We start from the raw sequence: 13,561 nt of genomic DNA on the forward strand, positions 1-13,561 counted from the left end.
TAATTGATGGTGGTCCTCTGGTCTCAGCGCTGTTGCACATTGTTTTGTCTGTCTGTGTTGCTAATTGCTATCATTCATCATTTCCTCAGCCTTGTCCAAACCCCGCCCCCACAGTGATGACTACACGACCATGAGGAAGGTACCACCCCCTAAACCAAAGCGCAGCCCAAACACTAAGCTGACAGGCTCATATGAGGAGATCAACGCCGTGGCCCCCCACCTCCACCAGCTGCGCCCTGCTGAGGTGAAGCTGGCCCTGCTGTCCCGGGCCGGTGGGCTGGGAGGGCTGGGTGGCCTGATGCAGAGAGCAGCCTCTGTAGATGCTCCACACGGGACAACACTAAGCCTGTACCACGGCCAAGATGAGGAAGACGTGTACATAGAGATGTTAGGCTCCCACCCGCGGGCTATGAGTCTCCAGGAGCCGCCTGATAGTCCCGAGCAGGCTGACTCTGAAGCTGTTTATGAGGAGATGAAGTATTTCCTTCCTGAGGATGGTGGACTTCCTGCTGCCGCCATGACCAAGGCAGCCAAGTTGGAGTCTCTGACCTTGGGTCTGGTGGGATTCGGAGCGTCTCCTACTCCTAGTGGGGAGACCAAACGGATGGTCGCTGGCCTGGACATTCCACACTCCCACAACGCTGGAGCCTCCAAAGGCCAGCATGGGAAGGAAGGTGGCTGTGACATCCCTGCCCCATTCCCCAACCTGCTCCCCCATCGCCCACCTCTTCTTGTGTTTCCCCCTTCACCTGTCACCTGCTCTCCAGCTTCAGATGAGTCTCCCCTCACCCCACTGGAGGTAAAGAAACTGCCGGTGTTTGAGACAAACCTGAACTATCCCGCCGGCCCAGACAGCCCTCTGTCCCCACAGTACGGCCGCCAGAGGGCTGACTCCTCCCCCAGCCTCTCTGTCCTTATGCCAGAGAAGGCTACACCTCCACTCACCCCTCCGCCACCTCCCCCTCCTCCCAGCGCTCCCCCGCCCCCCTACAGACCCCCTTCGCACTTCCCCTTCCCACCTGAGGCCAACTTCCTGGCCCTGACTCGAGCAGCATCTGTCACAGGCAGCACAGACTCGCCCAAACCCTCACAACGAGCAGGTGGGGAACCGCTGGGGAAGCCGCCGCCCTACTCACCGGCCAAGATGTCCCGCCCCGAGCCTCGGCGAGCTCACTCCTGCTCTTCCTCGCCCCTGCTGTTCAACCCAGCCAACGGGAGACCCCTAACCAGCCCCCTGGACGAGCTCAACACTCTGTTCAGCTCAGGGCGCAGCCTGTTGAGGAAGTCCACCTCTGGTCGCAAGATGAGAGATGGAGGTCTGTCACACACAGAAACACACACTGTTTTTCCTTCCTATGAGCATTATTTTCAATTTATATGCCTTTGTGAACCAATTGTGTGCCTGTGTGTGTGTGTGTGTGTGAGTGTGTATGTGTGTGTGTTGTGGGTGTGAAATAAAACTTAGCTTTGCTGTAATTCCTCACCATGTCCAATGAAAACCCACCTGAACAAATGCTGGTGTGTGTCGGTGTGCCTGTGTGCATGTGAAGCCCATTACACGTTCTCTCTCCTGTGATGAGTTCATGATCAAAGTCTGAGTCTGGTCTGTGCCATGATTTATTGGCTGCTGGGTGATTACCTCCTGAGCAGCAGGCGGAGTGCAGGGCTGTAGGTAAGTAATATCCCACTCTTTTTGTGTGTGTGCACATGGGTGTGGGCCCCTGTGTGCACATGGGTTCACACACACACACACACGACCTGTGATGCACCAGCACCTCCCAGCCTTGTCTCCTAAATCCCCATTTTTACATTCGGAAGCTGAATTTATCCCTTGTAGCCCTCCACCCTCTTTCTTTGGCCCACTTGCCGCAGCCCATTTGTTAGGGCCTCCTGTGCGGCGCCCTCTGACTGCTGCAGCTGCCTCCTAGCATGGTAGCTAATGAGCGAGCCCACTTAGGATTACGCTGCGCCGTAAGTACGATATGGATGAGCTGCTGCGTCTACATGCCGAGCACACACAGACTCTGACTTTGATACAAAGGTTGACCTTTGAGAAAGCAGGGCAGGTGTATTTATCACTAATAATCAATGTGGTGGGAAGGTCCCTGGGTCAGCCGTCTGCATCACATTAAGGCACGGCGAGGGGGTTTAGAAAAGTGTTCCCCCCTCCAGAATCCAAGCATGAGAGCGAGCAGAAACTCTGTTGTCCCACTCTGTTTTTCTGAGTCTCTGGTTCCTTCAAGTGTATTAGTAGTGGCTGCGTTAATAATACATGAGCAGTAGAATGATGAGGATGGGTATGAAATATTAAACAGCTCACTCGTGTTGGACAGAAAACAGTGTGACTGCCCAGCAGCAGCAGCAGCACAGCAGAACATGCCGCTCGCTGCAGAATACGTGATATCTGTAAAGAATTAAGATCACATGTTAGCCTGGCGCAGTCAGCTGTCTGCCGCCGTAGGCTCATGTTGTCCCGGACCTGCTAGTTTGTGCACTTATGTCATGCGGCTATAATGGGGACGTGGTCATGGGTCACCAGGCTAAAGTCCTTATAAGAGAGAATCTGAGAGCACACGCAGACAAGCTGGTGGCGTTCCGCTTTGCCCGTCAGCACCTGTACCTGTGCAGGAAATGCCCTGACGTCATGGAAACAGTCTGCGCGACAGGGGGAAGTCAGCCACAGGGTTCGCAACCTCTCTGTTATTTTGAGTGGGCCAACCGAGGCGGCGCGCTTAGATCAGCCAGCCAACGGATGCCAACAGGCTTAACAGGGCAGCCTACTTCCGTTCACTCTCGACTGTTAAATGACTGGGTGTGATACCTGACGCTGCGGGGGAGGCCAGGGGTTACGTTTGCTATCTCAGACATCTCTGTGAAGAGCAGCTGCCTCTACCCTCCTCCTCCTCTTCCCCATCCTCAGGGAACGGGAAAACCACAGGAATGCCAGGGGAAGATGGGCAGGTGGTCTTGGCAGGCTTTGACTCGCTGTCATAAGACACCGACAACTTCCACCGCAGCGCAGCGCAGCGCTTCCAAAGCTCTGCCCTCGCCCCGCTCTTCATTTTACAAATCCAAACACTTAATGCGACTCATCTCCTCTTAAGCACACCGCCCCCGCGTCAGCTCTCTCCCTCTACCTGGCCTCTCTCTTTCTCTCTTTCTCTCTCTCTCGCTCACACAAACACCCACACACCTCATGGGACCTACAGTAGAGGCTGGTGAGGCTATATTTAGGCGTCCTGAGACCATGCAGGGACCAGAAGTCACACATTCTCATTGTGGAATGTCAGCTGATGAATTCCCATTCACACGCCCACGCACACGCACACATGCAACCGCAAGCATGTGCGCACATAAACACACCGGCTCGTCCCATGTGTGAGAGCATGTGAGCCCTGAGGCGTAGTTCCAGGGGAAGAGGCAGGTAACGTGGAGTCACCTTCCTCCCCAGCAGTGATCTGAATGAATAAAACCGCTCCATAAGATGCAAGTGAGGGAAAGAGACATGGGAAAAAAAACATTGTTCATGTTTTTTGTGTATTTTTAATAACATCGCTGCACAAATGTGTGTCGTTCCTCTCACTTCCCTCCCCTAGTTTTTGTACATTGCTGACAAAAACCCTTAGATTTGAGGCAAAGAAGCAACCAGAGAGACACAGAGTTCATTCATTCAGGTTCTTCATTCAGTTTCTTCCTTTTTTTCTACGGCGAGCTCACATTTCTGATGTCACTTGTAAACCACAACAACACCCAGTGAGAATAGGGGGGAGTTGTGTGTTTTGAAAAACACGCCGATCTACGGTCGTGGTGAAAGTGAATTTTCTGTGTGTGTTATAGAGCAGTGACCTTTATTGTCTGGGGCGTATCCTTCCTCTCACCCAGTGAAAGCTGGGATTGGCTCCTGCCCTCTGTCACCCTGAACACGCCGGTGTAGAGAATTGAAAACGCTGGAAAAAAGACGCTGTCTGCATTGTTAAGCAGCCCGCCTGCATCCCACCAACTCTTTAAAGATGCTATCTATGATGGAATCCATCTTTAAATGTATATCATACCCACTGTATTAGACTGAGCGCTGTGTTTGTCTCCCTGTTCCCCCCCCCCCTAGGATTCAACTCTAATATCAACCTGCCAGGTAGGGAAGAATGTGGATCGGCCCCCACCTCACCGTCTCTGCAGCTACAAGACAAGAATGCTAACAACCACCCTCCCCACTCCCCGAACCCCGCCCCCGTGGAAAACGGAAACCAGCTCTCTAACGGTAACAACACCACACATTGTTCACTGCCAGTCACAGTACAAATGTTGTGTTTCCTAAAGATGCAAAGGATGTCGACCAGATGCACCTAAACCTTTTTTATATTTGATGAAGCCTCATTAAATCTCCTAATTAAAATACCACCTTTAACCACAAGGGGAACGGCTATGGGGAATTCTCGTTGTCATGTCTGGTGGTCTGGGGTGGGAGGAGCTGTGGAGGTAGGAGTGAGGCGCAGAAGGTTAGAAGGAGGAAGAGGAGGAGGGAGTCCATCAAATCTCCCCCAGCGGTCCACCCACTCCACAATCTCACAGTCGCAATAAAGACAAAGATTGGAGCGAGGCGTGTATGTAAATCCATGCCGTTTTTTTTTTACACCACTGACAATCCCGCGCAGTGACAGGAATCGTACGCTCTTGCTTAACCGTTAACGTCCCATTTCCCTCAATCCCATGTGCCAGAACATAATCACTCAAATTCATCTCGGAGCCGTCTGATCTGACTGCAGCCCGCAGATAGGCACGGAGAAAAGAGGAGGAGATTTGATAAAGAGTGAGAGACAGAGGGGGAAAGACGTGACACAATTGATAGATAGATAGAAATGAGGAAATGGGAGCAGAGACTTATTAAAAGTGGATCCTAAAGGGTTCGGCAGCAGCCAGAATGGGATTACCATATTCCTGTAAAAGGCCGGGTGAGGCTGACGAGCACTACGCCGTCTTTCAGCAATGTTTCCCTCTGCACGCCCAACGATTTTTCAATGCCTCTCCTGATTGCTTCCGAGTATCTGCAGAGTGAAATATTCTTCTGTCTGTGTGTGTGTGTTGTGTGTGTGTGTGTGGAAGAACCCTCAGTCACATGTTCCTGCTTTTCATTATGCTGTTGTCGTCGTTGTTGTTGTGCGTACAGGGTTGTTGGAGGATGAGAGTCACAGCAAGTCAAACTCCTCCTCCGCCACTCTGCACAGACACATGGACAGCCATCATACTCAGGTAAACACACACACACCCACACGTATACGTTACTTGTAAGCAACACTAGCGCAATTATCATGTCACTGGAAATTACAACCTATGTTCCCCTTGTCCTGAGTGGCCTCGCTCTTTAACACGCTTTTGCTGTATTCTAACGGCGCAGTCTCAATTACCGGCACAAAGTGTTGTAACGAGGGCGTTCACATGCGACACACACACGCGATACGCAAAGAGAGGGCTGGATGAAGCCGAATATCAGAGGGGTGCGGTGATTAATCGCTGTCTCCTCTGCCAGTCACATTACTCATCTCAAAACCTTTCACAGATGTGCCAATAACAGAGACGCAGACATGAAGGAGAGGCCTAGGAGAATGAATCTATTTTATTGTACACGTTGACCCAAAGAAGAACTGGCGAACTCAAGGCTACATTCAAATCAGTGCAGTAAAGGTAAAAATGTGTAGTAAAGTGAAAAATAAGGTCACATTTAATTAGATTTGGTTCTTGAATACACAGTAAAGCGAGTGAAGCGGCAGAACGGCGGTTTCGGCCTTCTGACTTAATGGAGGTAACCGTAATGGAGAGCCAGGTGTAACTCTGCCGTGCTCTGGTGTGACTTTTCAAACCAGAGGCTGCGGGCATGTGTCATCGCCGCCGTCGGATATCAGATAAGAGTTTAATCATCTGATGCCAAACACGCTCACACACAACGCAGTCGTAGTGGGGGGGGGTGGGGGGATCCTGTTTATCTTCCACTTGGTGCAGAGTGTTTACTGACTTCTTCTCTTTAATCACGTCAAAGTCGCTATAATCAGCATCGTTTAGTAATTACTACAGGAGTGTTTAGTGCTTGTCGGTGAAATCCCCATATTATCAGCTGGATTGATTTGCGCAGGAGTCGTCTATGCTCCCTTCAGTGTCGGGGGCTCTCGGTTTAGTAGCACCGGCTGGCCTCACGCAGCCTCATTTGAATGACGCCGGACTGTTTGCACCTCTCCTCCCTACTTTGCCCTGTGCTCGTCTTTGCACCGCCTCAAAAATAGAGCCTCTTATGTAACCCAAGTTTCCCTCGGTGGGAGAGAGGACAGATAAACTCCAGGACCTTCAGCATAGAAGGTCCTGTCCTTTTTCTAATAAGTGAAAACCGAGCCGTCACCTCTTTTAATACCTGTGGTTTTAATGCACACAAACAAACACACACACGCGCGCACAAAAGTAAAGCACACCTATATCTGGCCTGTATTTTGTTTTGGGTTTTGTTGTCGTTTGGAGCGAGCCGGAAAGTGGCCTCCTTTGAACAACATGTCATGTGAGCTTTCTCTGCTGAAGACAGGTGTACGGTTACAGGATTGAATTTAATGTCCTGCGTCCATCTACACACACACACACACACACACACACACACACAAACACACAAACACACACAGCTTGATTAAATGTGATCGATAAAGTCCGATAACGAGGCGGAAATCATCTTGAGTGTCTTGACAAACACGAAATCCAGGCGCGATCAGACGCAGACGCTCAACGACAAATTGCTAATCACACCTACGATACCGAGCGTCGCTAATTGAAATGAAACAGCCAGCGGACAGCCAGGGGACAGTTTGATGGCGCTCACATGACAGACGCTGAATACAAGACCCCTGTGGAGCGTTTCTGTCACAACTGAGAGACGGCGAGCACATGATCCCCACCCTGGCCTTTCTTATTAACGGGATGAAACACCACAGCGCCATAACTGCACAGAGAGATAAGAGCCTTCCTTCCTTCCTTCCTTCCTTCACCCCTGCTGCCTACTTAGTAATGAAAGCTTGATAGATGAATTAATGTGGCTTGGACTTTGTTCTCATTCTGGACAAACTACAGCCCTGTCTCACTTCTAACTCTCCCCTCATACACAGATATGCATAGATCAAGCAGGATGGTTTCACTAATAGCAGACACACACACACACACACGCACACACACACTCGGACAGACACAAACACACTAGTGAATTAATTCCGCCCCTCTCTGGGTTCTACTCCCTGTCTACTGTTGCCAAGATCAAGTCTGCAGAATGAGCAGGAAATGGTATTTCAGGGGCTGAGTCGACATAATAATCATTGATATACAGCACACGGGTCCTCAATACAGTTATATATCATACACTGAGTCCTGATTCACCCCGTGGTTCCGACCCAGGAGAGAATTCGCAACATGGAATCGGATCAAAAGTGTCTGGATAAGTGTTTTTTAATGGTGATTGAGCGGCTCAGTCAGTAGTGCACCAAAGCGCGAAGGGCCCCCGAGTTAAGCACGCAACATTTCTAAGCGTCAGGGTATGCCGTGTACCCACAATGCCCTGCTGCCACAGCTGGAGAGACTTTAGTTATTTGTATATTTCCATATGTGTGTGTGTGTGTGTGTGTGTGTGTGTGTGTGTGTGTGTGGTGTAAGAGACTGACGTGCCAGCACACTGTGTTCGAGGCCAGCTTAGTTTTTAGTCTTTGACAAACTACAACGCACATTCCAGGTGCAAATGTAAGAGTTTACTGGGTTTGGGTTTTCAGAATATGTGAAGAATGAAAAGGTTCCACGGAAAGTATTCTCTCTCTCTCTCTCTCTCTCTCTCTCTTTCTTTCTCTTTCTCTGTCTCTGTCTCTGTCCCTGTCCCTGTCCCTGTCCCTGTCTCTCCTGCGTTTCTAATGAGCTTTGTCACTTCCCTGCTTCTCTCTTCCAGAGGGGTCATCTTAACTTCTCGCCGTTCGGTGCAGGGGCTGCCCTCTAACACAGCGGAGGGGGCAGAGGGGCGGGGGTGGAGGGCGTCGCTGGAAGCCTCCGTCCACGTGTAGGGATGTGGTGAGTGTGTGCGCCGTGGCCTCACAACGCCTCTCAAAACGCCCAATGGCAGTGTCTTTCACAGTCTGAGGTGGGACCCGGCTTTGGATTATGACCATATTGTCCCGTTAGCGTTCAGGAGTATTTTGAAGTCACCGAAGTGGAAGACATATTTGATGAAATTGCTTGATTAATCAGCTTAAAAAAAAGGGGGAATTCTGTCCTTCCAGCTTCCTCTTATGCAAATTAAAAAGGGTCCACAGACTTGAAATCCACTGCTCTTCCCGCTCATCACCTCCGCTTTGCCTGCTTCTCCCTCCCACACACTGATCCGGAATCAGACCAGCGACCCTCCACCCTCTGTCCTTGTTTTGGGGTCAGATTGTGGGATTGCAAAGTCTGATCCTCCAATCAGTGACGCCGGATAAACTTTCTGCCACATTCCATTTTATTTTCATCCCTGGAAATGAAAAACTGCAGCTCTTATGTTCAGCGTGACATCATCCCTTCACATTCGGGCTCGTCAGCATTGTTGTTCAATACCTTTAATTTCCAAGATGTCAATTTGGAGCTGATCCGTACGCTCGCACTCTCTCAGCACAGGGAAGCGAGTTTCACTGACATACACACTCGATGAAATCATTATCTGATTATTCACACAGTCGATACCTAATTACCATCAAAAACCTGCTCCTGAATCGCAAACTAACAAACAAACCAACCAACAACACACACAGGGGGCAACAACCTTGTCGGCAGGGGCAACACGATGATGTGTGTGTTCAATAAGTGTTACCCTTGCTTCATGCCGGCGTAAGAAGCTTACAGTATGACGACCTTGTACGCTGCCCTTGGATTAGCATAGTTTAATGCACAGAGAAACGCACGCTCGGATACGCTGGAATTTTACTGCAAAGGTGAGCTGCAGTTTTTTAATGTTAATAAGCTTTATGTCGCCGACTCCATCACACAATCTCCATTTCAACCTTCCAAGGATCCTTTTCCCGCCAGAAAAAAAACCCATTCCAGAGTCACACCCGCACAAACGGCCAACTCTCGCATTTTGAAACCGTATTTTTTTTTTTTTTTGGGGACTAATCTGCTCGCCGTGTTGTCTGGAGCGACTCCCATTACCATGAGTTCATTCAAGAGATGGGAACAAATCCATGACCCAGAATGCCATTCAATTAGCTGCATTCCAAGCCCTGTTGATGTAGGATTAGCAGATCTAACGGGGTGGATGGGAAGGAAGGGATGGATGAGGAAGAGGAGGAGTAAGAGGGGGCCGACCGGATCGCTCAAGAATGAATGGGCTCCCTTGTTCTGGTTTTCCGTAGACATTAGTCAATGGTGGTCTAGACTAATCATAAGAAGAAGAGATGGGCTGTGTGTTTGCTTTTTTCACCACTATTGGCTTTGATGGTGTCGTGATTAATTCTTCTTTGTTTATCCCTCGTGACAAACCTCTCGGCTCGGCTGTGGGTCAGCTGAATTGATGGCCCTTAAAAGTGGGGGGAGGGGCCAGACAAGCACTCTACGCGTACGATACTTAGAATAATGACACCTTTGGGAGAAGAGGGGAGAGTCGGAGAGTGGGTGACGGACAGGCGGGGGGGGGGAGCGAGAGACGGTCTGTCCACGGATCCTCTCCTGTTCTCACTCGCCGACGCTTTGCCAGGCCTCACCCGCCTCCTCGCTTCCCCCCCCCCCTCGCCCAGTTTATCTGTGATCTCCCGGTGTCACCAGGCCGTTTCCTGTGAAATTCCCAGCAGCTCATCCGGCGCCATCAGTAACCTCGCTCACCTCCACCACGCCGTCTCTCTGCTCAGGCCTTCAGACATGGACCTTTATCAGGAGGTCTTTGGCTGTGGGATTTACTCACTAACCACCCAGGAGCAGTAATGACCCGTCCCTGTGTGTGTGTGGGCGGATGTGTGTGGGTGTGTGGGTTGTGTTTAGAGACCCTTTTGCTTTTAGTAGTTTTGAAGAACACATAGGACGGTTATTGATTTTTGTTTTCCTTCCCTTGTGTTTGTGTTTCGTGTAAATGAGATGGAGAGACTGAACTGTATGCCAAGGACGCACGGAGACGGATGGGATCAATCAGAAAACATAATGTAGCGCCTGGCTGTCTTTTGGGTTTGAAAGTGTGTGTGTGTGTGTGTGTGTGTGTGTGTGTGTGCGTGTGTGTGGGGTCAGGACATCAAAGTCCAGATGTCCGCTGTTCACCATAACATTACCATCACATTACCTTTGCATTAACATATTGATCGATTGGCTTCTTCCCCCAACCCCCAAAAATCAAAGTTGATTGACAGATCCTTTAAAACACGGGCTAGAATCCAAAAGTTAACAACAATTTCTTATTTTCTTAAATTTGAGTAACAGTAACAAACAGTAAATGGGAATTTGTTTACTTTTATATTCAGATGAGAAAACTAAATATTTAGAGGTCAAACTCATCAATAAACGTGACCACGCCTTAGGTTAAGTGTTATTGTGTCTAAATAAATGACATCATCCACAACCGTGACACTTTGTTCCCGTTGTTTATAATATGAAATATAAAAAGATCAATCTAATATCTGCATGCACGGCACAAGAGTAAAAGATTTAGCCTTGTTATTGAATGATGCAGAAGCTCCGCCTCCCTCTGTCCACGTACAGGCAGTTCTGTCTCTGAATGTACAATGCTGTTATTTTACCTTCAATTATTTAGCGATCACGTCGTCCCTGCCGTCCTCGTACGCTCGCATTCCTGCTGCCTTTTGGCCGAGTGAAGGCTTACGCAATAACACACTTCATTCTACTCTCCTGTCTGTAGGTGAGAGGCTAAACTGTTTTCCAAATGCAGTCATACAGAGACTTTTCCATACGATGCTGTTGTGAGTTGGAAGATGAATCTTGTTGAGATTTCACAACCACAAACTATGATACGCTCAAATATGAATATAGAAAACGAAATATAAAGTTTTAGGGTCTTTATTGGAGAGTTTAGAAATAAATTATTAAACTGGCAACGCTTTATTAGATGCTGACCATTGCACTGAGTGTGAGTGTGTGTGTGTGTTGTACGTGCACATGCATGCATTGCGGAAGGACATGGTGTTCCTGCTCGTCTGCTGTTCCAGTAGCCGGTGTTCCTGGCTGGCGTCAGTGCACAGAATAGCCTAGCAGGAAGGTGTAAATTATGGATTAGGTCGCTGAGCATTGTGGTTCTCCGGGCAATCGGTCTGTGTGTGTGTGTGCATTTGTGTGTGCGCGTGTGTGTGTGGATGTACATTTATCCAGATGTGTGGTTATAAGCCTCCCAAGTAAGTTATGTGTGTAATGTGGATTGATCAGTGTGTCTGTGGCTGTGGTTATTAGAAGTGTGCAGTGTGTGTGTTGGGTGGGTGTGTGTGTGTGTGTGTGTGTGACTGCTTGGCCTAGATCCCTTTAATGCATCACAGAGTGTACTGTATATTTGGCAATATGCAAGGAAAAAGTTAATCAGTCCTGCAAAACTGAGAAACAGGGAGACACCATTCGTATGTGTGTCTGTGTCTGTGTCTGTGTGTATGTGTGTGTTTTGACTGTGTTTCCAGGGCTTGGTGATGACGTTCACTTAAATGCTCCCCTGACACAAAAATCTGCCATCTAAGTGTTTAGCAGCGTGTCAGTCCTCATCTGGATGCGTTGCTCTTTTGCGTCCCGTCCTCTTCCTCCTAATCTGGCCCGGATCACCAGGATCCAGCAGGCCGCCGCTGCTGCTGGGAAGATTGGAACTTCTGTCACATTGATTTACCGGGGTATTGACGAGCAGATGACTGATGGCGTCCTCTGTGCAGACTGACGCTGGCGTGTGTGCGTGCGTGTGCATATTTGCCCCGTGCGTCTGTTAGAGAACAGAAGAGGCGTTTGAGGTTTCCCACTGTAACTCACGAGCGCCCCAACCCCCTCCTCCTCCTCCTCTCCCCTCCTCCCTCTCATCTCCTCTCCTTCTTTAAGTTGACTTATGGAGCGTCTGGCGACAGAATATTGAGATGGGGTGTTGTTAAAGCTGTCAGTCACAGATAGGGATTCCCCCTCGCTGGTTCCCCTCCGTGCTGGGAGTCTCATGAGGAAGCTCCCAGCTCCACCCAGATTCATCTCTGTCGCAGCCATTAGAGTGATTCAGGAGAGTAGCCGGCCCACTGTGGGGGGAGAAGCTCAGCGTGATGATCATTGCCTATTTCCACATGATGGATTAGGCCAAAGTGTGTCCCATTATTCCCTGCTCTGTAGGTGTGGAGCTCTAACGCAGGCATGAGCTGGATGATTCTTTTTTTTTTTCCATCCCTTTTAGCTTTTTTCATACTTTTACTCACCTTCTGCGTAAAGATCACCGCTTCCCATCTGTCTCCTCGCTCCCCTCCTCGCTCCATTCAGATCCCTGCTTGCACGCTCATCGTTTCCGTGTAGAAGAACGTAAACACCCTCTGATCTTTCCTGTCAATTTCTCTCCTCCCCCCGCCGCCGCTGTCCCACCCCCCTCCCTCAGGTGATCCAGCGGCTACGCGTGTGCGGCAGAGACGACAACGGCGCCGCCCTGGGGGAGCTTCTGAGATGGCAGCGAGCGCAGTGTGAGGGGCGGGGCGGCTGGAGGCAGCGTCCAGCTCCGTCCCCACCCCTGCCCCCCACGCTGCTCTGGACCAACAGGAAGGCCTCTCCATGATGGATGTTCCCAATAGATGGACGTGCCTCCCTGCCCCCTTTTAATCCTCACTCACACACACACACACACACGCAGACCCCACACTGTCATTTTTAATACAGTGAATGTGGACCAAGTGACCAAGTGTCCAGGGACTTGTCCAAAGCCTTAAGCCCCAAAGCATGAGCCTCGTCCCTGGACGTCCTCTCAACCTTTGACTTGGACTGTGAAGGATGTCCCTTATAAAACCTTGACAAACACACACACACACATACACACACACACATAGGATGAGTGGAGGCTGTAAAGGTTTAGGCGGGGCGGTTAGCGTTGGCGGTTTAATGAGCAGAGGAGTCGTTTTTCTGTCTGTATCTTTGCCTGTGCTGTTGTCAAGGAGCTCCACCTCAGATCATGGTGCTGATTATACTGTGCGTGCTGATCTGTGGTGCTCTCATGAATAGTTGCGACCCCTCCCCACCCCCACCTCATTTTGAGCGTTTCCAAGTCAGGCGCCACAGGACACATCCAGTTTGAGGCATCACGCTCCGGCTCGGGTCACGGGACATTTTCAGGTACACAGCTAGCTCCCACTTAGCCGCTCATTAGTGGGCTGGAGCTGTAAATGCTACTGCAGCCCTGGCAACAACAAGGGGGTGAGGGGGGGGGTCAGGGTAACCTCAGAAATATCCCAAGGTGCACTTCTCTTCCCCCACTGTCGCCACCAGACTTTTGAGTTCAGCACAAAGATACAGAATGGACACAAAAGAAAAAAAGCCTCCGGCCAAAACTACAAACTGCTGCACTTACCTTTACGGTGACAGGGGGGATCCCACC

General features: G+C 50.0%; 1 protein-coding gene across 1 annotated transcript in view; it reads left to right on the forward strand.

Moving 5' to 3' along the window:
- myo16 (myosin XVI) overlaps positions 1-12,748 on the forward strand; it is a 68,171-nt gene extending 55,423 nt beyond the window's left edge. Inside the window, exons 32-35 of the mRNA XM_076159174.1 lie at positions 90-1,316; positions 4,106-4,258; positions 5,165-5,247; positions 12,575-12,748. Coding sequence (XP_076015289.1) covers positions 90-1,316; positions 4,106-4,258; positions 5,165-5,247; positions 12,575-12,748 — 1,637 coding nt within the window. The remainder of the gene's footprint in view (positions 1-89; positions 1,317-4,105; positions 4,259-5,164; positions 5,248-12,574) is intronic.
- The last annotated feature ends 813 nt before the right edge of the window (positions 12,749-13,561 follow it).

This window comes from Genypterus blacodes, unplaced genomic scaffold (assembly GCF_046128005.1).
Source record: "Genypterus blacodes isolate CSIRO-AG114 ecotype Tasmania unplaced genomic scaffold, CSIRO-AGI_Gbla_v1 ptg000093l_1, whole genome shotgun sequence".
Classification (NCBI taxonomy): Eukaryota; Metazoa; Chordata; class Actinopteri; order Ophidiiformes; family Ophidiidae; genus Genypterus; species Genypterus blacodes.